Source organism: Papio anubis, chromosome 3, assembly GCF_008728515.1.
Source record: "Papio anubis isolate 15944 chromosome 3, Panubis1.0, whole genome shotgun sequence".
Classification (NCBI taxonomy): Eukaryota; Metazoa; Chordata; class Mammalia; order Primates; family Cercopithecidae; genus Papio; species Papio anubis.
The window spans coordinates 80998831-81022181 of NC_044978.1; the positions used below are offsets into that span (position 1 = coordinate 80998831).

At 40.7% G+C, this 23351-nt stretch overlaps 1 protein-coding gene across 7 annotated transcripts in view; it reads left to right on the top strand.

Moving 5' to 3' along the window:
• Positions 1-23351, top strand: part of LEF1 (lymphoid enhancer binding factor 1) — a 123547-nt gene that overhangs the window by 83056 nt on the left and 17140 nt on the right. For 4 of the 7 annotated variants that reach the window (XR_002522361.2, XM_017958940.3, XM_003899070.5 and 1 more), the window contains exons 5-9: positions 3867-3957; positions 5657-5740; positions 7795-7917; positions 9015-9177; positions 16453-16560. Coding sequence is in view for 6 of the 7 variants with exons in the window: in XM_017958940.3 (XP_017814429.1) it covers positions 3867-3957; positions 5657-5740; positions 7795-7917; positions 9015-9177; positions 16453-16560 (569 nt within the window). In the remaining variant the exon portion in view is untranslated. The remainder of the gene's footprint in view (positions 1-3866; positions 3958-5656; positions 5741-7794; positions 7918-9014; positions 9178-16452; positions 16561-23351) is intronic. The other 3 variants (XM_003899071.5, XM_003899072.5, XM_009207332.4) reach the window with 1 other exon arrangement.

Consider the following 23351-nt stretch of genomic DNA (forward strand, 5'->3'; position numbering starts at 1 on the left):
TAGCTGTATCTTTCCCCAACCCCTCCACCTCAGCCAGAAAAAAGCAACCAAAGAGTATCATATTCACATTTTAACCCTAGGTAGAACTATCGCGTAAATATAAAATGTTTGCCAGCAGAACTCGTTCTCACTGGTGGAAAAACAACTCCAGGTTAATTTCCTATTAGGGAGCACATTAGTTTTCACGTGTGTGTGTGTGTGTGTAAGGGAAAGTATGTTAATGCCAATTTTCTTATTATGAGTCTGGTAAAAATATCAAAAGTAAAGCACTTTTAGGAAATCCTAGGTTTATATGTCTGTTTTTATCTATGTGTTACCCATTTTATCCTTACAAATGACAACAAATACTTATACTTTTGCACCAGGCACTTTTCCGTAGTACATATATTAATGCATTTATTCTTCACAACAGTCCTATTTTGATTTTATAAAACAGTAGCAATTAAATAATTTCCTCAAAAATACATAGCTAGTGAGCAGTATATCCATATAGTCTGACTTCAGTATTATTTCACCTATGTCTATAGAAGTTACCTATAAAAGTTTAAAAATCTTAAAGGCTATGCTGAGTATATCCTCCAGCACATAGTAAGTGTTCAATAAATACTAGTTGAATAAATGATGTGAAATGGGCTGGGCACAATGTGGTTCATGCTTGTATCCTGGGTACTCAGGAGGCTGAAGCAAGGATCGCTTGAGGCCAGGAGTTTGAGGCCAGCCTGGGCAACAGAGTGAGACCCCCCTCAGCTCTAAAAAAATTAAATAAATAAAAAACAAACTTAAAAAAAATGATGTGAAATATGTCTTCAGTGGCATAGTAGTTGGTGGAGAGACACACACTTCTGAGACTCTTTGGAAATAGGATTTTTAAAGGACAGTGACCTATTTAGAAAACCCAGATCCACTTTCTGCTCACATGATGTACGCTACATCATGTATTTGCATGTACATGCCAAATGATTGAGGATATTGACCCAGCATATGGAATGGGTCTGTTTTAACACTTCTGACTTCACTTGTTTGTTTGTTCAGTTGGTCAGAAATATTAACTGAGGCTTCTCTGCAGAAAACCATGGTTTGATACATAAATTGGTAAAATGTGATCTTTTTCTCCAAGCAGTATATAAGCTCATATAGGAAATCATTTGCACAGACTAATAAAACAAAATGAAGAGCATCCCAAGTACCACATTAAAAGTACAAATAGGCCGGGCGCGGTGGCTCAAGCCTGTAATCCCAGCACTTTGGGAGGCCGAGACGGGCGGATCACAAGGTCAGGAGATCGAGACCATCCTGGCTAACACGGTGAAACCCCGTCTCTACTAAAAAATACAAAAAACTAGCCGGGCGCAGTGGCGGGCGCCTGTAGTCCCAGCTACTCGGGAGGCTGAGGCAGGAGAATGGCGTGAACCCGGGAGGCGGAGCTTGCAGTGAGCTGAGATCCGGCCACTGCACTCCAGCCTGGGCGGCAGAGCGAGACTCCGTCTCAAAAAAAAAAGTACAAATAAAAAACTTGTAGATTCAAAGGAAAAGATTTCTCGGAGCTGTAAGTTAGAGAAAATTGCCTATGAGAAGAACATTTGAAAGAAGAGTAGAATTTCTATAGATAACAGTCAAACGCCTAGCATAGGACCTGCCCTCTAGCTCCTTCCTTCTTCCTTCTAGCAGAAGAGTGAAACCCAACTAGTTGGCATTTTTTGTTCTGTTGAATCACTTCTGAACAGTATCACTACTGCTGTGTTCTAAGCATGTTTAGAACATGGAGTAGCATGGAAAGTAAGAGTTTAAGCTTAAAGACATATGACTGCAAGCAAGTTACCGCTCTCTGTCCCAGTGACAAAAGTTCAGGACAGAAAACAGATTCCTTAACAGTCACTTAGCCTCTCTAGACCTCAATTTCCATGCCTGTGAAATAGAGAAATTAAAGTAGATAATTCAGGGCCGGGCACAGTGGTTCATACCTGTAATCCCAGCACTTTGGGAGGACGAGGCAGGCGGATCACCTGAGGTCAGGAGTTCAAGATCAGCCTGGCCAACATGGCGAAGCCCCATCTCTACTAAAAATATAAAAATTAGTCAGGCGTGATGGCACACACCTATAGTGCTGGCTGCTTAGGAGACTGAGGCAGGAGAATTGCTTGAACCTGGGAGGTGAAGGTTGTGGTGAGCTGAAATTGCGCCACAGTACTCTAGCCTGGGTGACAGAGCGAGACTGTCTCAAAAATAAAATAAAATAAAATAAAGTGAATAATTCAGGTGGTCTGTGACCGCTACGATTTTCAAGTACAGAACATTGAAATTTTCACTAAGTTTCTAATGTTTTTCAGGGTTGGTCAAGTCGTATTGCTTTGATTTTGTTTCCCCCACGCCTGAGCAATCCCCTTACAGACCCTGAGATCTGGGGTGGTATCTGGATCTCAGAGTTAAGGGGACAGCAAATTGAAAAACCACCTCAGTGATTCTGGTATGTCAAGAATCACCACTGCAAACTCCCCCACCCCCCAAAAATCCTAGGGTAAAAAATTTATGTTCCGCTGTAACCAAAAGAGGTTGGTATTTCTAACAAAAACAATTTTTTTAAATAAAGGAGATTTGAGACCATTATTTTAAAAACAGCAAAACATGAGATGATTTAAGGTAAGCCCTCTCTTGAGAGATTAAAGAACTTTTTTTCCTTCCCACCTACTTTCTGTAAGAATTGAGAAATAGTTCATTCTAACTTCAAAGTTGAATTAACACCAACTTTCAAGACAGCACTTCTTGTCATTCCCAATTTGAAGGCTTTTAATATCTTTAAGATACAAATGAAATTCCTAGGCACTTTAAATAGTAAAAAGCAGAATATTTAAGAAACATCTTCCACGTACTTGTCTAATTCCACAGATTAGCCAGTATGTGATATTTACAGTCACTAAACATATAATCTGAGTGTTAAACCTTGGAATTTGTGCTTGTATATGGAAGTGGTCTTTTAAAGCCATCATTAGCTACGTGAAGACACATCTGTGGCTTTTTTCTGTTCTGAATCACTTTCCCCCAAAAACATTGAATCTAAGTTTTTATATTTTACATTTTATGCATTTGTCTTGTCATTTTTTTTCTTCTGTACGTAGGGTAAGGTATAAAGGGATGTCACTTGGGACTGGGATTACATATAATCTTTAGGTGGTTTTCACAGTTTCAGGGCAGTGTACTCCAGGGAGTGTGAGCTCAAGAACCAATTTGGTGGCACTCTCATTTTCTGTGGAATTCAGCTAATCCAGAACAGCTTGACCTTGCAGCCCAGAGGACTCAACTCGATGAAGAGCTTAGACAGAGACCAAATGAATCATATCAAGTGTGACCATTATGGGGCTGAAGATGATTCCTAATTAATCTTTGATCCTCTGAGGTGTCACATTTCCCAAATCTGTGTGTCCATAAGGGAACCAATAAAAATACAAAAATGGCAATTTACCTAATCCTTGAACACCATGGCAAGCCATCTACTTATGAAGGGCTGTCATTTTCCATTCTACAAAAAAAATCATTCTCATTCTATACAAAACAATTGTCTACCATTTTCTTAAATAATGTGAAATATTGAGGGCAAAATAAATAATTTAAAAGTCTATTTTGATGATTGTATTACTAGCAGCATCTTTACTCCTTTTGAGTTCCTTGGGATAATACTGTCTGAAGGCCCAGTTTTCCCAGATGTTGAAATCTTGAGAAAAGCTAACAAATTGACTCCTGTTCTTTGGCTCTGGTGAATAAATATTGTTTCATTCTGAACCTTAAGTTTGAATGGTATAAAACATGTTGTTGCGTTTCTGGTTAAATATCCTGTGAATGTACAAATAATACCTCTCTGTTCTGTTTAACAGGCATGTCCAGACATCCTCCAGCTCCTGATATCCCTACTTTTTATCCCCTGTCTCCGGGTGGTGTTGGACAGATCACCCCACCTCTTGGCTGGTAAGAACCTTGCTGTACCCTTCAGCCAGGCATTTGAACACATGTTCCTCCACTTTGCATTCATGGAAATTAGATTTATGAATGGTAACACTTGAGGAGTTGAGAAAATTTCATATCAACAAGCAAGGTGCTAACTTTATTCATTTTTCATTTCAATTTAAAAGATTAAAAAACATACAGACTTTGAAATGGATTGATCTGATTGCTAATATGGGTAGAAAATGACTGTAGCATTTGCTTTGAAGCTTATAGTTTTATGGATTCCATTTGTGGCTTTGGGCATTTGCTATGCCTGTACAAAGTTAGTACTCAGTGTGGTTTTTCTTTTCTAGGTTTTTTTAATGAACAACTTGTATTTTTCAAAAATGAATTTAGACACATTTAATATCTACCTTTGCTTGTAAGTGGGCAAGTAAGGTAAATGACAAAAATAACTAGAGAGAAATTCAACAATATAAGAGCATTTTTGGGATGTTAATGAAGTAAGCGTCCAATTTGAGTTCAGAGTAGTAAAAAACTGATTTGGGGGCCTCCTTTTCTTCTGAATATAAATGCTAATGCTCTTTATTTTGTTGTTTATTTCTAAAAATATGCTTACTGCTGCCTCCAAAATCTTATCAATTATGAAGGTGAAGGAAATATATTTTGGGAAGGAAGAATAACATAGTATAGCCTATTTTTATTATTTTATGATTAGCCCACAACGTTTCCTCCTCCCACTCCCATACTCTCTCCACTCTTCCCTCCCCAATTCTCACTCCATAGAAATAATGCTCAACTCTAGCAATTGTTTCTCTCTTTTTTTCCACTTGACTCTTTATGTCACAGCCCCCATGTCATTTTCCCCCATCTCCCTACCTGGACATCCTTGCATTAGCCTTCTTCAGCTAGGAAGGGTCATCCTGCCATGGACAGTCCAGCTTTCTCTCTTTCTCTCTCTCTCTCTCTCTCTCTCCCTAGCATTACATCTCTTAGTCAGTAACTGCTTGAATTTAATTGATTATGCATACACTTTCAAACCTAGATCAATTATTCTGTCTGAACTTAGCGACTTAGGGGCAATAGTCCTGTGCTGAATTGTACCACTGGCAGCTGGAAATAAAGTCTATGTAAATGAAAAATGAGAGATGTAGAAAGAACACAGGGAAAAATGGACTTCTCAGGGTGGAGAGAAAATAATTCCAGTGAATTAGTCTTTTATTTCTTGACTTTAACATGTATATGGGGGAAAAGGTACAGTGTTTTTAAACTGTTTATTTTTATATAAATATACAATTTTATTTTCTTTCTTCCCTTGCCTGAAATTCTCAAATATTCAGATAAAGAAGTCACTCAGCTCCTTCTCTGAAGGGAATATTTCACTGTTCTCAGGGTTCTGTTATATTCAGTAAACATTTAAGTGCTTACTTTGTTCAAAGCATTAATGGGATTGGGAGAGGGGATGGGATAAAAGAGACATAATTCGTGGACGGTTTGTTTCAAAATTGAGGGTGGGAGATTTCTTTGAAGGCAAATGACGCTTTGATTGGGTGGAGGGTGAGGAAGGGGAACGGTTACATATCTGAAACAATGCCGGGGTCTGTAATGCTTCCACAAGATTCTGTTTGAATATCTCCCTCTTCTCCCCTCATCCAACTCTTACTACTGGTTGGTAACTCGTGTTTTGTCATTGATGGGTTCCTTTCTTCTGTGACCTCAGGCAAGGTCAGCCTGTATATCCCATCACGGGTGGATTCAGGCAACCCTACCCATCCTCACTGTCAGTCGACACTTCCATGTCCAGGTAGGTGGAGGTGGAAACCGGGGCGCTCGAGGACAAGTTGCTCTTCTCGTGCTTGCATCCTGTGCGCCTCTGCTTGCCTTTTGGTTGGCTAGGAGGGTGCATACCTCAGCCATGTGTCTGTCTGTGCAGTGTGCCTGGCTCCCACACTAGGTGTCAGAGAGAGTCCCGGGTAGGAGCTCTGTGCTATGCCCTGGCTGGATCAGCCACACCATCGGGGAATGGACTCAGCCTCCCTGGAAAGCGTTGCCTCCAAATGAATTCATGGCCGCCTGACTGTGGGATGGAAACTGTCCGGAAAGCGGACATTAGAAGGAAGAGTTTGTTTGATTCAAAATATGCCGGGGGTGGGGTAAGGGAGGAGGATAAAACTGGTTTGGTCTCAGCTCTATAATTTGCTTCCTTTGTGGAAAGTTGTATCAGTTTGATGCGGCAGTGTTTGAAAATGCCCAGATAGTCTAGAGTCTTCCTGGACGGAGGCTGTCAGAGGAGACAGAACAGTGCGGACAGGCTGGCAGGCCATACAGGGTGTGCGTCCTAGTGTGTGAATCAGGCCCTGTGTGGACATGGTCGTGCCAGCGGAGCTCGGGAGGCCTGCCGCGCCGCACCGAGAAGCTGCTGTGTATGATGCTTTTGCTTCTGGAGAGGATGGCTCTGTGCCCTGTGCTTGATGTACACACACATTTGGGGTGCATCATCTGTGTGTTCGATGTGGCTTTGTCAAGGGAGCTAGCATTATTGTGCCGGAAGTCAAACTGGTGGGTTATTAACTGGTTGTGAATATGTCTTTTTTATATGGGTATAGTTTTCAAAGTTTCTGTGGTGAATTACAGTTTCAAAAAAAATTTTTTTTCAGTGAGTTGTAAATGTAGCTGATTGTGGGAGGAGGTGGAATTAATATCCTTCCCCTTAAAACATATTTTTATACTTTTTAACATCATAAGAACTATCTGATGATAGAATTCTCACAGGCAAATAACTAGCATCATGTATTTTTGCAAGTAATACATTTAGCAAAGCCTCATTATTTGGTCAAATATTTGTATTTTTACCATGCTTTCTTCATATTTTAAAATTTGTTTTTGAAAAATATATATTCTAGCAGAGTCCCTTTCAAGAAGAGGAAATTAATTGTATAGGCTGTGATGAAAGACCCGAGAATGTTGTTGTTGCTAAATTAAATGTTTACTTTAAAACAGTTTGAAAAGCAAAAATTTCTAAAACATATCCAAATTTATCTAGAGAGCTTATTGAAAGTACTGTCTTTATTTTATTTTTCTTGCATGGCAGTTTCCCTCCTTTGTGTTGGCTGGTGGTGGATATTTTAAGATTTTTTTTAATGCTGTCCAAGCGTACTTGGGGAAAAAGCCTTTGGCAAGTGTAGTTTTTAACCTTGATGCAAAACTTTATCCTCCCTTTAAATTCTTCTCCTTGTTTCTCTTACCAGTTTTCCATAAGATGAGATCTCTGGAACATTAGTGTATTTCTGCACAGAAAATCATTTTGGATGATGTTAATGGAAACCTTATTAAATGGGAGATTGATTCCTATCCGTTTTCTCAGTTGTTCCCTCCTAATATGGATGAGAAAGCCAATAATATGAGAAAATTCGCATTGCGATGGTTTGCTTAGGAATATAGGCAGAGATTTAAAACACGATGTCTTTTGCCTTCATTTAAAAAGCATTTAAAAAGCTAAGTCTTAAATAAAGTGTTATATTTCCAATAATTACTTTTAGTGAAATTCCTATTTCAAAATTGCTTTGCAAGAAAAATGATTCACTTTTTTTTTAATCTCATGGCCTACAGCCCTCCTAGGAAAAATGTCAGATTCTACTATTAGTTTGAAAAAACTACAGGAAATAATTATAAATACTTCCACCCGAATATAGAAAGAAAAAAAAATAATTATCAGCCCACTCTATAGTTAATGTTTCTGTGCATAAAGATGTGTTTTTATTCTTAGCCAGTAGCAGTTAGTGGATTGCTTTGAAATTCCATCTAGCTTTTGCTGCAGCAGCCAGTAGTACATTGTTTTCTTCTCTTTCCTTCTTTTAGGTTTTCTCATCATATGATTCCCGGTCCTCCTGGTCCCCACACAACTGGCATCCCTCATCCAGCTATTGTAACACCTCAGGTCAAACAGGAACATCCCCACACTGACAGTGACCTAATGCACGTGTAAGTATCCACCCGGGCTCTGCTGTGGTTGCCTGAGGATACTGAAGATTTCTACACTGTTGCTCCTTTGCAACAGTGATCCTTCACCCCTTTCTGTTACTGTGAAACTCAGTGCACCTCTGCCTTGAAAGCTCTGTCCCTGAGGACATTAAGCAGCCTCATTCCTACTGTGCTGATTTTGATTCTGAGGTTGCAAAGGAGTGCGGACCTTAAAAGATCATGGGAACCTCAACAAAATGGAAGAATCTTCAGAACATGGGCATTCAAGACTCTTGAGCTGTTTAGCCATTTACCACTGAATTTTCATTTGGTTCAGATTATTGGGGAGAACCTGTTCCTACCTGAGTGAAGTAGATTGGAGGGTTTAATGCACTTTCTTCTGGAAGAGGAAAGTGGCTCCAAGCTTCAATAGCACAGAATTCAAGGGAAAGGAACAAATAAAGCCCAAGATTCCCTGTTGGGCCAGGGTTGTCTCAGACTGTGAGTGCAGGGCTAAATTAATTTACTCTGAAGAGATTAGTAATTGAGCTTCTTAATCTAGGTTTTGTGAATGGGAGGGTGGGGATGGGAGGCAGCATGTGATTGTCCATAAAGCCCTTGCAAATGTATGCAAAGGCAACATGTATTTGTTTGGGGGAAAAGGTCCAAAGATTTAGTAGCTTCTTGAAGTGGTCCTTAACCCCCTGCAAAAGTTAAGAGCCTCTATTCTGAAAGAGGAATGATCACCTGTGCTGTGTGTTCAGCTTCTTCTGAGGGGACCAGAGAACTCAGCCTCAGAGCCCACCTGGAGCATCTTCACAATGCCAAGTCCATTTCTACTTGGTGTTCATAGTTCTTTAATGACAGGTCCACTTTCTCAAACCAAAAGGTTTTATTCTCAGTCACTGAGTAGATAGGAAGCCCTATTGGATGGGTTGTTTGCCTCCCAGTGTTTCATCAGATGAGTCAAGAGCTATTCTTCCAAGTTGGTGGTGTTCTGAGGAGATAGGGTTGTCCCCATCCTGAGTGCAGCCATGTGAGCAGGTGCTCTGCTTCTCTCCTCCTCCATCCCTTCCTCATTCCTTCCACCCCTTCCCCTAACCACCACCACCTTTTAGGAAGCCTCAGCATGAACAGAGAAAGGAGCAGGAGCCAAAAAGACCTCACATTAAGAAGCCTCTGAATGCTTTTATGTTATACATGAAAGAAATGAGAGCGAATGTCGTCGCTGAGTGTACTCTAAAAGAAAGTGCAGCTATCAACCAGATTCTCGGCAGAAGGGTAAGTAGTGGAATCATGTATAAATGTTTATGGTAGCCATGGAACTGCTTCATGAAAATCTGCCCCAATTTAATCACATATCAGGTGGTCATAGAATGTGTTTGCACTTCAAGATATGATATGATGCATTTTAAACAATTTTGATAACTGTTTTTACTGTTACTGTTTTTTAAAACAGTGGTATGATCATGGTTCACTGCAGCCTTGACCTCCTGGGCTCAAGTGATCCTTCCACCTCAGCCTCCCGAATAGCTGGGACTATAGTCGTTGTGCCACCATGCCTGGCTAATTTTTTTTGTTTTCCAATTTAAAACTTTTCATTAAAAAGTAAACTTTAATGTTGAAAATGCAACTTGGGGAGGGCAGGAAGATCACACACAAGGCTGTCAACTTCACACTTGGAGGGTTGCACAGTGGTCGGGCAGAGGCGCTCCTCACTTCCCAGATGGGGCGGCAGCTGTGCAGAGGTGCCCCTCACTTCCCAGACAGGGCGGCGGCCGGCCGGACAGAGGCGCCCCTCACTTCCCAGACAGGGCGGCGGCCGGGCAGAGGCGCCCCTCAGTTCCCAGACAGGGCGGCGGCCGGCCGGACAGAGGCGCCCCTCAGTTCCCAGACAGGGCAGCGGCCGGCCGGACAGAGGCGCCCCTCAGTTCCCAGACAGGGCGGCAGCCGGGCAGAGGCGCTCCTCTCTTCCCAGTCGGTTGGGTGGTGGGGCAGAGGTACTCCTCTCTTACCAATTTGGGTGGCTGGGCAGAGGCGCTCCTCACTTCCCGGACAGGGCGGCCGGGCAGAGGTGCCCCTCATTTCCCAGACGGAGTGGCCAGGCAGAGGGGCTCCTCACTTGTCAGACGGGGCAGCGGCCAATGCCTGGCTAACTAAAAAAAATTTTTTGTAGAGATGTGGTATTGCTATGTTCCCAGGCTGATCTCAAACTCCGGGGCTCAAGCAAACTTCCCACTTTTGGCCTCCCAAAGTGCTGGGTGAATAAGTGTGAGCCACTGTTCCTGGCCTTGTTATCATTCTTTTTTTTTTTTTTTGAGATGAGTCTCGCTCTGTCACCCACGTTGGAGTACAGTGGCATGATCCTGGCTTACTGCAGCCTCCACCTCCTAGCTTCAGGTGATTCTCCTGCCTCCGCTTCCCCGGTAGCTGGAATTACAGTTGCCTACCACCACACCTGGCTAATTTTTGTATTTTTTTTAGTAGAGACAGGGTTTCACTGTGTTGGCCAGGTTGATCTTGAACTCCAGACCTCAAGTCGTCCACCTCCCTCGACCTCCTAAAGCCCCATTATCATTCTTTAAACAAATATTGATTATACTTTTGGGCCAGGCATGATGCCTGGAGATTAGGTAATAATTGCTGAATAAAACAGATGCAGCCACTGGGCACGGTGGCTCACACCTGTAATCTCAGCACTTTCGGAGGCCAAGGCAGGCAGATCACCTGAGGTCGGGAGTTCGAGACCAGCCTGGCTGACATGGTGAAACCCCATCTCTACCAAAAATAAAAAAATTAGCTGAGTGTGTGGTGGTGGATGCCTGTAATCTCAGCTACTCAGGAGGCTGACGCAGGAGAATCACTTAAATCTGGGAGGCGGAGTTTGCAGTGAGCCGAGATTGTGCCACTTGCTCTCTAACCTGGGCAACAGACAGAGACTCTGTCTCAAAAAATTAAATAAATAAATATTCAACTAGAATTTACAGATATATAAATCACTGTTAGGGCCTGTATTAGCCAAAATAGATACAGCCCTTTCTGGAGCTTCAAGTTTTATGACAGAATACAGACATTAGATAAATAATTGCCAATAAATATATAATAAAAATTATGATAAATACTGTGAATGTAGGGAATCAGATTCAGTGAGAAAGAACAGTAGGGGCTTGGGCAGGCCCCTCTGAGGAAACTGTATTTAAGCTGAGATGTGAGAGCTAAGTAGAGATGAATGGGGAGAGGTAGATTCCCCCACATGCAGATGGAGTAGCATGTGTGTGCCTCCTCTGAAACAGGAAAGCACTTAGCCCTTTCAGAGAGCCTACAGCAAGGTCTTTGGGGGACCAGCCTGGCAAACAGAGGTGGCCACTCCTTCCAGGACAGAAGCAGAGCTCTTCTACCATGAGGTTTTATATGGAAGAATGTATATGATCCTGAGGAGTCTTGATTCTAGAAAGACTGTTCTCCAAATCTCAAAGTGTACACCTGCCGTTTCTGGGTTGCCCTTTTCTTTTCATTCATTCATTGACCAATGCTATGATGTTTTTCTGGGCACCTATTATGTACCAGGCAGCAGGCTACAACTAGGATAGACACTCTAAGATTGTTTATCCAGCTGTCAGCCAAAAGACATACATAGTCAGTCCTTCCAAGTACTTTGCATGGGATTGAAGTGATTTTAGTTAGATGGCTGAAGAGTGGTAGAGAGAGTTTGAATTTCTCTAATTTAAATTACATTTTCACCATAATCACAGTATCATTATAATTTTAGAAATGTTTCATTTTAATTTGTTGATGCTCTTCATATCTGTGTGGTAGCCTCTTAATTTGTGACCCTGCGTTTGTTTTTGCAACCTCTCAAGAAATTCATGATTGGCAAATGAACATTCAGTTGTGTAGGATCTAACAACCCTTGTGAAACATAGAGGATCATGTGTTAGCTATTGTTGATGATAATTTTACCAGGTCTGTTCTGAACCTAATAAATTTGAACATTTATAAGAGAAAACATTCAGGAGATTTCCAGTCCATGTGAACAGGAGGGAAGCAGGCCCTCTTACATTATTGATTCCCATCAGATAGCCTCAAAATGCAGCTCTTTCCAATCTGCAAGTCACCGGGGTTTCCAGGGGAGGATGCGGTGGTAGATTATAGCTTTTTTTGGTGTCCTGTGTACAATGCCCTATCTCCCTGTGGATTCTTAGACACTTAATAACAATAATTACAATGCTTTCCCAAGCCAGATCATGGCAAATGAGTGATTCCCATCATCTTGGAAGAACTCTGCCTTAAAAGCTGATGATCATTTTCCCTGACTCTTTAAAAGAAGAAATCAGAGGAAAAGAAGGGCTGATGTTTTTATTTCAGCTTGTATGCAACCCTTAGTTTTTTCTTTTTTGAGTTAAGGGCCCCCTGGCCTTCCAGTGGGAAGTACTTTCCTGCTCAAGAGAGTAAGTGAGGATATGATATGAAGGTATGCTTCCTATTCTTAATGCACATTTCCAACAATTGCTACTTTCCCAGCTCCCTTAACAATCCCCAGATCTGAGCATGTGTCCTAAAGGATGGTTCTTATTTGGGGTCTCTGTCTGTCTCTGATTTAGACACCTGTTTCTATTTATAGGCCTCTGCATCTTTGATTAAGATCAGGTTTTCTGTCCTTTCATAACTCCCCTCTGGCAGGGCAGCCCTTGCTAGCTCTTTAAAGTCTCTGGCATCAAAATCATGACGTTTTACACTGGGACAATTTGAGTTCTTAAAAATGGATCTTAAATCTATCCCAGAACATTTTATCTTTTGATTTTTTATTCATCTTTACTATATCTGTAAAATAGAAGTGTTCATGTGAATTAATCAAAGTTTTATTTTTAATCCACATTATAAATAATAATAGGACAAATTTTATTGTAAAATAAGGCTTTTCTCTTCAGACCTTCCTGGCTATTAAAGGAAATCCATTTATCACAAATTTGTCATGAGAATGTTTTATCTTGGAACTGTACAAGTTTATTCAAATTAAATGGGTATTTTCCCCACAACTTGGTGAAATCTTGACAATGAGATTTGATTTTTAAAAAGTTTGACTCTCTATTTTGCAGTAAACAGAGAGAGAGAAGCATTTTTAGTCAATTGTGTTTCAGAAATTCCCGTAAAGAAAGACCATCTTTCAGGTCTGTACTAGACTTTGTTTTTGTTTTCAATGCAAAACTTTAATTCCATCATTTTATCTACTGTTCATTTTGGTAAGTGATCTTCTATTTGTGAGTCATTTTTGTACATTAGAAATATCAGAGAACTTCCTGGCTAACATGGTGAAACCCCATCTCTACTAAAAATACAAAAAATTAGCCGGGCGTGGTGGCGGGCACCTGTTGTCCCAGCTACTCGGGAGGCTGAGGCAGGAGAATCACTTGAACCTGGGAGGCAGAGGTTGCAGTGAGCTGAGATCGCACCACTGCGCTCCAGCCTGGGCAACAGAGCGAGACTCTGTCTCAAAAAAAAAAAGTGGGGGGGGGGGAGATCAGAAAACTTAAAGCAATTGAACATGTGAATAGTTTAGCTTATGCCTACTTTGCCTCCTTGCCTTTTATTCAGTTTCGTTAGCTTGGATCTTTTTGTCAGCCTGTTTCTTGTTTTAACTGAAAAATCCCTGGTTGTTTGGGTAGAAGACCCAACCTTGGTATCTATTTTGGGAGTTAATTTGTATTTATGAATCCAGGTTTTCTCAGCTGCTGTAAGTTATGTAAAATTATACTGACAAAAGGTGTTGTATACAAGGGAATGATACTTGTCAAATAATAAATTTAAAATGGAAGACTTCTTGTCTTCTTTTCTTTTTTTTTTGTCCCTTGTTTTTTTCCTTACTGGTAAAGCTTTGCTTCTTGCCAGTCATCTTTATTTAGCACTAAAGCTCACTGTGTAAATATCAGTTTTCTTTTTTCTTTGTGAGATAGAATCTTGCTCTATCACCCAGGCTGGAGTGCAGTGGTGCAATCTTGGCTCACTGCAACCTCTACCTCCTGGGTTCAAGCAATTGTCATGCCTCAGCCTCCTGAGTAACTGGGATTACAGGCAGGCACTGCCACACCTGGCTAATTTATGTATTTTAATAGAAACAGGATTTCGTCATGTTTGCCAGGCTGGTCCTGAACCACTGGCCCCCAGTGATCTGTGTGCCTCAGCCTCCCAAAGTGCTGGGATTACAGGCATGAGCCACTGCACCCTACCATAAATATCACTTTTCTTTTAAAAAATCAAAGATTAGCCAGGCATGGTAATGTATTCCTGTAATCCTAGCTCAGGGCTGCGGTGGAAAGATTGCTGGAGCCCAGGAGTTCGAGGTTGCAGTGAGCTATGATCACACCACTGCACTCCAGCAACACAGCAAAACCCTGTCTCAAAAAAAAAACAAAAGCAAAAAGAACAAAACATCAAAAAACCAATGATGTTTCCTTTTGTGTCCAATTTGGTTTTTCTCCCTGTGAAGGTCTGTAATACCAGGCCAGTGTTCCAGGTTTAAAAAGCTGTCAGTTGCTAGAAGCAGTGTGACTTTTCCATCCCAATTTAAACCACTGCTGCTGCCCCAGAAATAGCTTCTTCTTAGGCTCAATTTGTCTGAGGTTTATTCTACTAGTAAAAAGAACTGTGCTTCAGGTAACTGTTTCCAGGGTTGTTTTGTTTTGTTTTGTTTTTCTGGCACCTCCCTGTAATTTTTTTTTTTTTAAACAAAAGCACATCACCTGATTTGCCTTTAGGGTCGGGGCAAGCCCTGCTGTGTGTCATGCTTTTTAACCTCATACTCTGCGCTTCTAAAGCAATTAAACAATAAATCACCTATTCTCTTCAGCACAGCCTGACTGTTAAGGGGCTTTCAAAGGAAATGGACTTTGTTGCCCTGCTAGTGGGAACTGCTGCTTCTCACACTGGAGGCTGGAACTGGAGGTGGGGTGTGGCCAGAAGGTGCTGTCATGTCCTGAAATCAGCTTCATGTTCTGTTGTCAAACAAGAGCAGCAGGTGTTTGTTGTCTTAGCTGCACTTTAGGGGCTGAGTCCAAGTTGATTAAGACTTAGACATATAGCCTCCTCTAGGAGAAGATTTTCTCTCTCATCAACCTCTCTCACTTGGTCCTTCCTCCAACCCACCCACATCCTTCTTATTTAAAAATCATTTTAAAAGACATGAACAGAGAGATAAAAATTAATATGCAGGGCAGCCGTGAATGGGAAAGGATCTCATAGCCTGGAATGGGAAGGAAGCAAACTGGGAAGCTCCACACCTGAGAGCTGGGGGAGAACAGGAGCAGGGAGGCTCCCAGCTGACAGATGGTGTGTGCGCACGGGTGAGCATTGCAGGTGCAAAAGTGAGCATGTGTGGCGTGCATGTAGTTTATGTGCACAGAGGAGCATGTGTGTTATGCATGTGGGTGTGGGTATATGTGCTCAGGTGAGCATGTGAGTGGTGTGTGTATGTGCTTAGGTGAGCATGTATGTGTGCGTAGTGTGGGCTCTGGTTGGTCTCCTTGGGTAGCTACCATCGCCTCTGTGTCATACTCTCATGGACAGTGGTTCCCCCAAATCCCAGATGGTTCTCCCTTGGAAAGTTCTGCTGGCAGGTCCTGGCATTGGGGAAGCTGGGAAAATACATGAACACTGTCTGCTGGGGACTGGGGTGAGTCATGTGCAGATATATGCAAAGCAGTGTGCAAATGTAAACCCCTTAAAATCCCAGATACCTTTCCTATATAAACTACTTTGTTATATATGCTATATAATCAGTTATGTAAAAAGGAGACAAAAAGTTTGTAGGATATTAGCAGCTATATTCTTCATATTAGAAACTATAGTCTCAAATTCTAGATGGCAAAATAAACTTAAATAATGCCCCTTGCTGTCCATCAAAAGGAAGCTAAAAGCCATAGCCATAAAATGTGCTTGTGTGACTGGACAGTGTCATCAGTGTTGTCCCTATAGATAGCGTCTATATGAGTTTGAGGAGACAGTGAAGAGACGGAGACAGACAAGCTGACTTTTCATGTCCTTCTCTATAAACAAGCATATGATTAAGGTTTCAGACTCTTCCTATGACAAAACGGGAAAGTGTTCATATGAGGAGAGGGTGTATCTGTTTTAAAAGACATCTGGAAATTATCACATTTTGCATAAATAAAAAGTACTTGGGCTCAGATATCAGAATATGCTACTAACTGTGAAAAACAGTTAAGTTGGGTGTTGAGGTTCACCATTGAAAGTTCTTTTTAATTTATATTGGAAAAGAGAAAGGGTGGGTGACAGAGATCATTTTACTTTGAATACTTTGATTGACTTTGATGTGTTTCATGTGATATCGGAGAACAGGATAGAGAAACCAAAGTTTGAGTTTCACTGTAGCCAGTAGACTCTAAGTAGATTTCTATAGCACTTGGCACTTGGTCTTCTGCAATTTAAAAATAAATCAAAGTTTAAATGCTTAATGTTTTCATTTTTTGATTTTTGAAACATAAAATATACTATTGCTATTTTGCTTATTTTTGTATTTTTCTTCCTTCCTCTCTGTTTTAGTGGCATGCCCTCTCCCGTGAAGAGCAGGCTAAATATTATGAATTAGCACGGAAAGAAAGACAGCTACATATGCAACTTTATCCAGGCTGGTCTGCAAGAGACAATTATGTAAGCCCCTCCTCCATACCCGTGGCTCTCCACTCTCATTCGCTCTTCTGCTTTCAAGAAGGAAATGTGTTTTAGGGTGTATATAATGCTGGTACTATTTATTTTTTGGAAGTTAATGAACTTTGTAATAAGGATTTCATGGATATATTGCATTACGAAAGCCTTGAGGTTTTTTTTTTTGTTTTTTGTTTTTTTTTTTTTTGCTATGGGTGCTAATGAATGCTTTTAAATAAAATTTTTTAAATAAACTAATACCTTATTATTAAAATTTGGTATAAGAAAGATTAAAAAAAAAAAGAAGACCATAATCTTACTATGTAAAGGCAACGTTAGTAATAACTACTTACATTACTTTCTAATATTTTTTCTATGCATTTTTTTACTTGTATATTTGTGTGCATATATATACATGTTTGTTGCATACTTCTCAATCTTATATATAAAAAGCATTTCTCATGGCACAGTGTTTATGTATATCAATATTCCATTAAGTGAATTTCACAATTTATTTAATCTTATTTTTTCCTGCTTTTAGACGTTTAAGTTGCTCCCTTTTGTTTTTCTTACAAATGTAAATATTCCTTCAATGAACATGTCTATACATAGCAGTTCTTTTCTGTATTTAGGACTATTACTTATGTTGAAGAGATTCATTGTGGAGGTAAAGGATATAAATATTTTAAAGTTATTTTTTGGTTTTTTCTTTTTTTGAGATGGAATCTCACTCTGTCGCCCAGGCTGGAGTGCAGTGGCACGATCTCGGCTCACTGAAACCTCCGCCTCCTGGGTTCAAGTGATTCTTCTGCCTCAGCCTTCCAAGTAGCTGGGATTACAGGCGTGCGCCACCATGCCCGGCTAAGTTTTTGTATTTTTAGTAGAGACAGGGTTTCACCATGTTGGCCGGGCTGGTCTTGAATGCCTGACCTCAGTTGATCTGCCTGCTGCTGCCTCCCAAAATGCTGGGATTACAGGCATGAGCCAGTGCCCCTGCTATTTTAAATTTCTTGATACATATTGTCATATTGCTTTCCAAAGGACTGTATTATTTTACACTTCTTATAAACAATGTATTCAGGTGACTGTTTTGCCACAAGCTACTTAGATCTGGGTAAAAAATTCTTTTTTCATGTTACTGTACCCCAGCATCTATCATGTATTCTATTCAGTGTAGGTATATCATGTTTAAGTCATACTAATTTTATCTGCAGGAAATACCTCATTTGTAGTGCCAATTGTTTTATTACTGTAGAATTTGAGCATCTTACTTATGTAGTCTTGATAGGGCAAAGACTGTTTTATTTTATAGAGGGGAATAATTTTCACTATTTAAGCTCTTAAAATAATTTAATATTTTGCAGTTATTATGTCTGAGTTCATGCAGCATGCTATAATAAAATACCATAGACATGGTGGGTTATAAACAACAGGTTTATTTCTCACACTTCTGGAGCCTGTGAAGTCCAGGCTCCAGGTGCAGGCAGGTTTGATGTCTGGTGAGGGCCTGGTCCCAGTCTTCTGGCTGTATCTTTACAAGGTAGAAGAAGGGGGAAGAGAGTGCTCCAGGATCTCTTCTATAAGGACATTAATCCCCTTCATGAGAGCTCCTTGCTCAGGACATGATCATCTCCCAAAGGCTCGCCTCATTATACCATCAAATTAGGGGTTAGAATTTCAGCATATGTATTTGGGAGAACACAACATTCAGTCTATAGTAATTCTCAGGGTCTGTGTGAGACGAGCATTAGAAATGCCAGCAAGGTCAGTCTTAATAAAAGTGGAATTATTTCTTTTTAAAAAAGCAAGAGCGAAGCCATTAATTAATATACAATTTAATATGTAGCCATTGCTTTAGGTGCTCCTGTGGGGCTCACGTTCTCAGAGATGATGACAAGGATGCATATCTGAGGTCATACACACATGGAAACTTATTTCTGGAAATGGATTGCACAGTTTATTTCCTATAATGTGCTCCATACAAAAAGTCACTTTACTGGTCAAGGTTTGGAGCTCAGACATTGGATACAAGTTTGACACAGGAAGTAAGAGTCTGTTACTTATGGGAAACAGCATAGTCAGCTCTTCTGAGTTATTCTGGTTGCCTTAATAACTACCATATGCTGATGGTTAGGAACTGTCTTAAATTCTTGACAGCAACCCAGTGGTGGAATGAATATTATTACATGAATATTATCACCCCATTTTTCGGGTGAGGAAATTGAGGGGCTGAAGAGTTTAGGTAATTTATGCAAGGCCTTGTAGTAGGTGGCTAAGCTGAAGTTTTTACCCAGGTCATTCTGACTTCAAAATCTACATGGTTTTCCTCCTCCTGAGTGGATTAGCTCGGTCTTCCAGTACCTTCTTTTTTTTTTTCTTGAGACAGAGATGCGCTCTTGTTGCCCAGGCTGGAATGCAGTGGCACGATCTCGGCTCACCACAACCTCTGTCTCCCAGGTTCAAGCGATTCTCCAGCCTCAGCCTTCTGAGTAACTGGGATTACAGACATGCACCACCACACCCAGCTAATTTTGTATTTTTGGTAGAGTCGGGGTTTCTCCATATTGGTCAAGCTGGTCTCGAACTCCTGACCTCAGGTGATCTGCCAGCCTCAGCCTCTCAAAGTGCTAAGATTACAAGCGTGAGCCACCGTGCCCAGCCCAGTGCCTTCGTAAGACTGCTGTAGTTGAAGAATTTTCACCCCTGAACCAGGCTCCAGTTTTCTGAGCAGCAATTACCATCTCTGTATAGAGTCCCTGGCACGCCCTGTAAGTAGGAAGATCAGTGTTCACCCAGAGGATTTCAAAAGTGTCATCTTCTGGCTGGCCATGGTGGCTCACGCCCGTAATCCTAGCACTTTGGAAAGCTGAGGCAGGCAGATAACTTTAGGTCAGGCATTCGAGACCAGCCTGATCAACATGGTGAAACCCTGTATCTACTAAAAGTACAAAAATTAGCTGGGCATGGTGGCGTGTGCCTGTAATCCTAGCTACTCAGGAGGCTGAGGCAGGAGAATCTTGAACCCAAGAGGCAGAGGTTGCAATGAGCCCACATTGCGCCATTGCACTCCAATCTGGGTGACAAGAGTGAAACTCTGTCTCAAGAAAAAAATAAATAAATAAAATAAAAAAATAAATAAATAAAGTGTCTTCTTCTAATCCTGCTCTGGGTGGCTTTTGGATGTAGTTTGTCTAAAGGAGGAGAGCTCATCTTCCTCATTTGACCTTTGTAAACTTCATTGTGCTGTGAATTTTATTCAGCGTTGCTTGTTGAATGCCTTTAAATTTATTTTTCTAATTCTTTAAGTAATGAGTTTTAACTTTTAAAAAGACACAAAAGAAACACCTACATATTCTGTCTGTTTCTCTGCTCTCTCCCCTTTCCTCCATGTCGATGGGTGGGAAGAAAGTAGTTTTAAAGAAAGCTACTGTAATGTGAATTTATCTTTAAAGATTTCCCTCTGCACAACTTTTAAAGGAAATTGTTTTGCATATTCCTTGAATGAAGGGAAAGCCCAGCTTCATTCATAGTGTTTTCATCATAATCAGAATAAGTCATTCAATTACTGAGGCAAACAGAAGCTGATCAGTGATAGTACTTTATCTAAAGATACTGTTCTTTAAATAACAGTACTGTACAGGGATAGAATAAAGGTAAAATTAAGGTATTTAGTGTCACCAGAATGGTACCCTGATCCTCAGTGAGATCGTGTGAAATATATGTCTCAATTATTCAATATTAAAATACCCTATTACATGACATAGATTTATAATTTCAATTTGTTTTTATAACTTTGGCTAATAATAGGCTAATTAATAGTGCACAAATTTTCTTGGGTGAGATTAGCCAAATATTTATAATGTTAGAACTTTTCAATTTAGTTTTTAATGCTTCCCAATATTATATAGTCCATATAATTTTAACAAAATTTTTTTTTTGTTTTTACCATACATGAATTTGGGTTTTTGTATAACTTGACATTAATACATCCAAACTACTTAGTTCTTTTTGCATATCATAAATGTAGATTCTCTTGAAGAACTGGTTGATACCTAGAAGGTAACAGGTTATTTGATTTAGCAGTAGAAGCGTAACGGTGCAGGCTTCAGATGGTTGCTGTGTGCTGGCTATGTTCTAGGCATGTGTAAGTGGGGGAGCATGGTGCTAAGAGACCCAGGTGGTGCTCTGGGGACAGAGCCAGTTATAGCACCTGTGAGGCATTCAGTCATGCAGTGAGCTCAGGGTCATGGGGAGCGCAGAAGAGGAGCCCCAGCTCTGCCTGAGGTGAGGAATGGACGAACAAGGTGTGGAGTAGAGAAGGTTCATGGAATAGATAACACTTGAGACACAGGTGGAAGGGTAAATGGAGCTGAGAAAGAAGAAAGTGTGAAATAAGGTTCCAGACACATGAAACAACCTTGTAGCAACTTCCGAACCTTGCAGTAATTACATTGAAAGGACTGCTGTGGATACCCGAAAGAAGCGTGCCCTCCCTGTCTACTCTCTGTCCCCAGAGCACCTTTAATAATCTTGGAAGAAGCTGGGCGCGGTGGCTCACGCCTGGAATCCCAGCACTTCAGGAAGCCACGGTGGGCAGATCACGAGGTCAGGAGTTCAAGACTAGCCCGATCAACATGGTGAAACCCCTGTCTCTACTAAAGATACAAAAATTAGCCAGGCGTGGTGTCATGCGCCTGTAATCCCAGCTACTGGGGAGGCTGAGGCTTAAACCCTGGAGGTGGAGATTGCAGTGAGGCAGGATTGCGCCACTGCACTCCAGCCTGGGCAACAGAGTGAGACTCTGTCTCACAAAATAATAATAATCTTGAAAGAGGACTCCTTTTTTTTTGATGTGCCATTTCTCAGGGTCACTAATACCTGTTCTTCGCCTCAGTGTTAGGGAGGATGATTTCAGTCACCCTTCTGAAGCTGTAAAGCCTCAATGGCCATGTGACATGAAGAACTATCTTGAGGTGCAGAAATATGCACTTTTGTAGAGCCACAAAATATATATGGTACAGTCTTACAGCTTTTAAAAAATTGTTCATGTGAGTATTATAGCAGATGTAAGCTAGAGACATTGGATGTGATATGTGTTCCATTTTAGTTATTTGAAAATACCTGATGCAGGTTGGTCATTTACTATAAGCGGACTATGGCTGTACACTATTAAAACAATAATTATTTTGAGACAGGGTCTTGCTCTTATAACAATTATTAATTATGTTATAATTAATAAATAATAATTTATGTATTATCAATAATAATTATCTCAAATAATATCTCAATAATTATCTCAAAATAATTATCTCAAATAATTTATTATAAATAATTATCTCAAATAATAACAATGATTATGATTATTGTTTCTGATAAATAAATATCTCAAATAATAATTAATAATAACAATTATTATTATTATTTGAGACGGAGTCTCTGTTGCCCAGGCTGAGTGCAGTGGCATGATCTTGGCTCACTGCAAACTCTGCCTCCCAGGTTCAAGCGATGCTCCTGCCTCAGCCTCCCAAGTAGCTGGGATTATAGGCGCATGCCACCACGCCTGGCTAATTTTTGTATTTTTAGTAAATACGGAGTTTCACCATGTTGGCCAGGCTGGCCTTAAACTCCTGACCTCAAGTAGTCTACCCGCCTCAGCTTCCCAAAGTGCTGGGATTACACGTGTGAGCCACCACACCCGGCATAAAATTATTTTTGAGGGCAAAGTAGTTATGAAGGAAAAGGGAAAATTAGATCACTATAAGTGGGATCTAAATTTTTAAATCTGGCATTGAGGTGTTTTGAAATGTATTTAAAATGGTGTGCATATCCATGTTATTTTGTCTGTTTTAGGAAGCAAGGTCCTTAATTGCCAGAAATAAGTCTTTGAGATAGCTCCAGTTTTCTCAGGTTCTCTCAATCTCTTCTCCTTTTCTCCTTGGTTTTGTCGTGCCTGTGCCACAGGGCCTGTGGGTACTCGATTAACACCGGGGAACTTTCAGTTAGACAATGGAATTCACAGTAAGGTTTATCTTAAGCACTACCAGAAGTGGGCTCTAAGTGTGCTGGTTGCTAAGAAAAGGAATAAAACTCGTCGCTGAAAGCAGAAGAAGGATCCCTGGCCAGCTCGGACATCGATATCGTGTGTAATATTATTATTAATGGTAATGAAGGGGAGAGATGGTCTATGGCCGCTCAGTTTTATTAATATCGGTATTAATGTGTGTAGAGAGAGGTCAAGCCGGCTCAAGACATCAGTATCCGTGTGTGTGTGTGTGTGAGAGAGATCCTGGCCAGCTCGGACATCATCCGATATTATTAATGTGAAGAGAGAGATCCTCGGACTTATCAATATCCGATGTGTAGTAATGTGTGTGTGGTAATGGTAACAGAGAGAAAGGGAATGCAATTATAAGCCCTTTCGAGACAATATCGATAATGTCTTGAGAGAGAAAGGTCCATAGCCAGCTCGGACATCATTATCCGGTAATGTGTGTGTGTGTGTGAAGAGAGAGAGGTCAGCTCGGTTGCATCATTTCGCCAGTAATATTGTGTGTATGTGTGTGTGTGTGTGGCGCCGAGAGAGAGGTCCTATGGCCAGCTCGGTTTTATCATTATCAGTAATGTGTCGTATTATTATTAATGAGAGAGATAGCCAGCTCGGACAATATCGATAATGTGTGCGATAATGTCTGAGAAAGAGAAAGGTCAGCCAGCTCGAGACATTATCCGATAATAATAGTAATGTAAAGAGAGAGAGAAGATGCTTGCTTCGGTTATCATTATCAAATAATATTAAT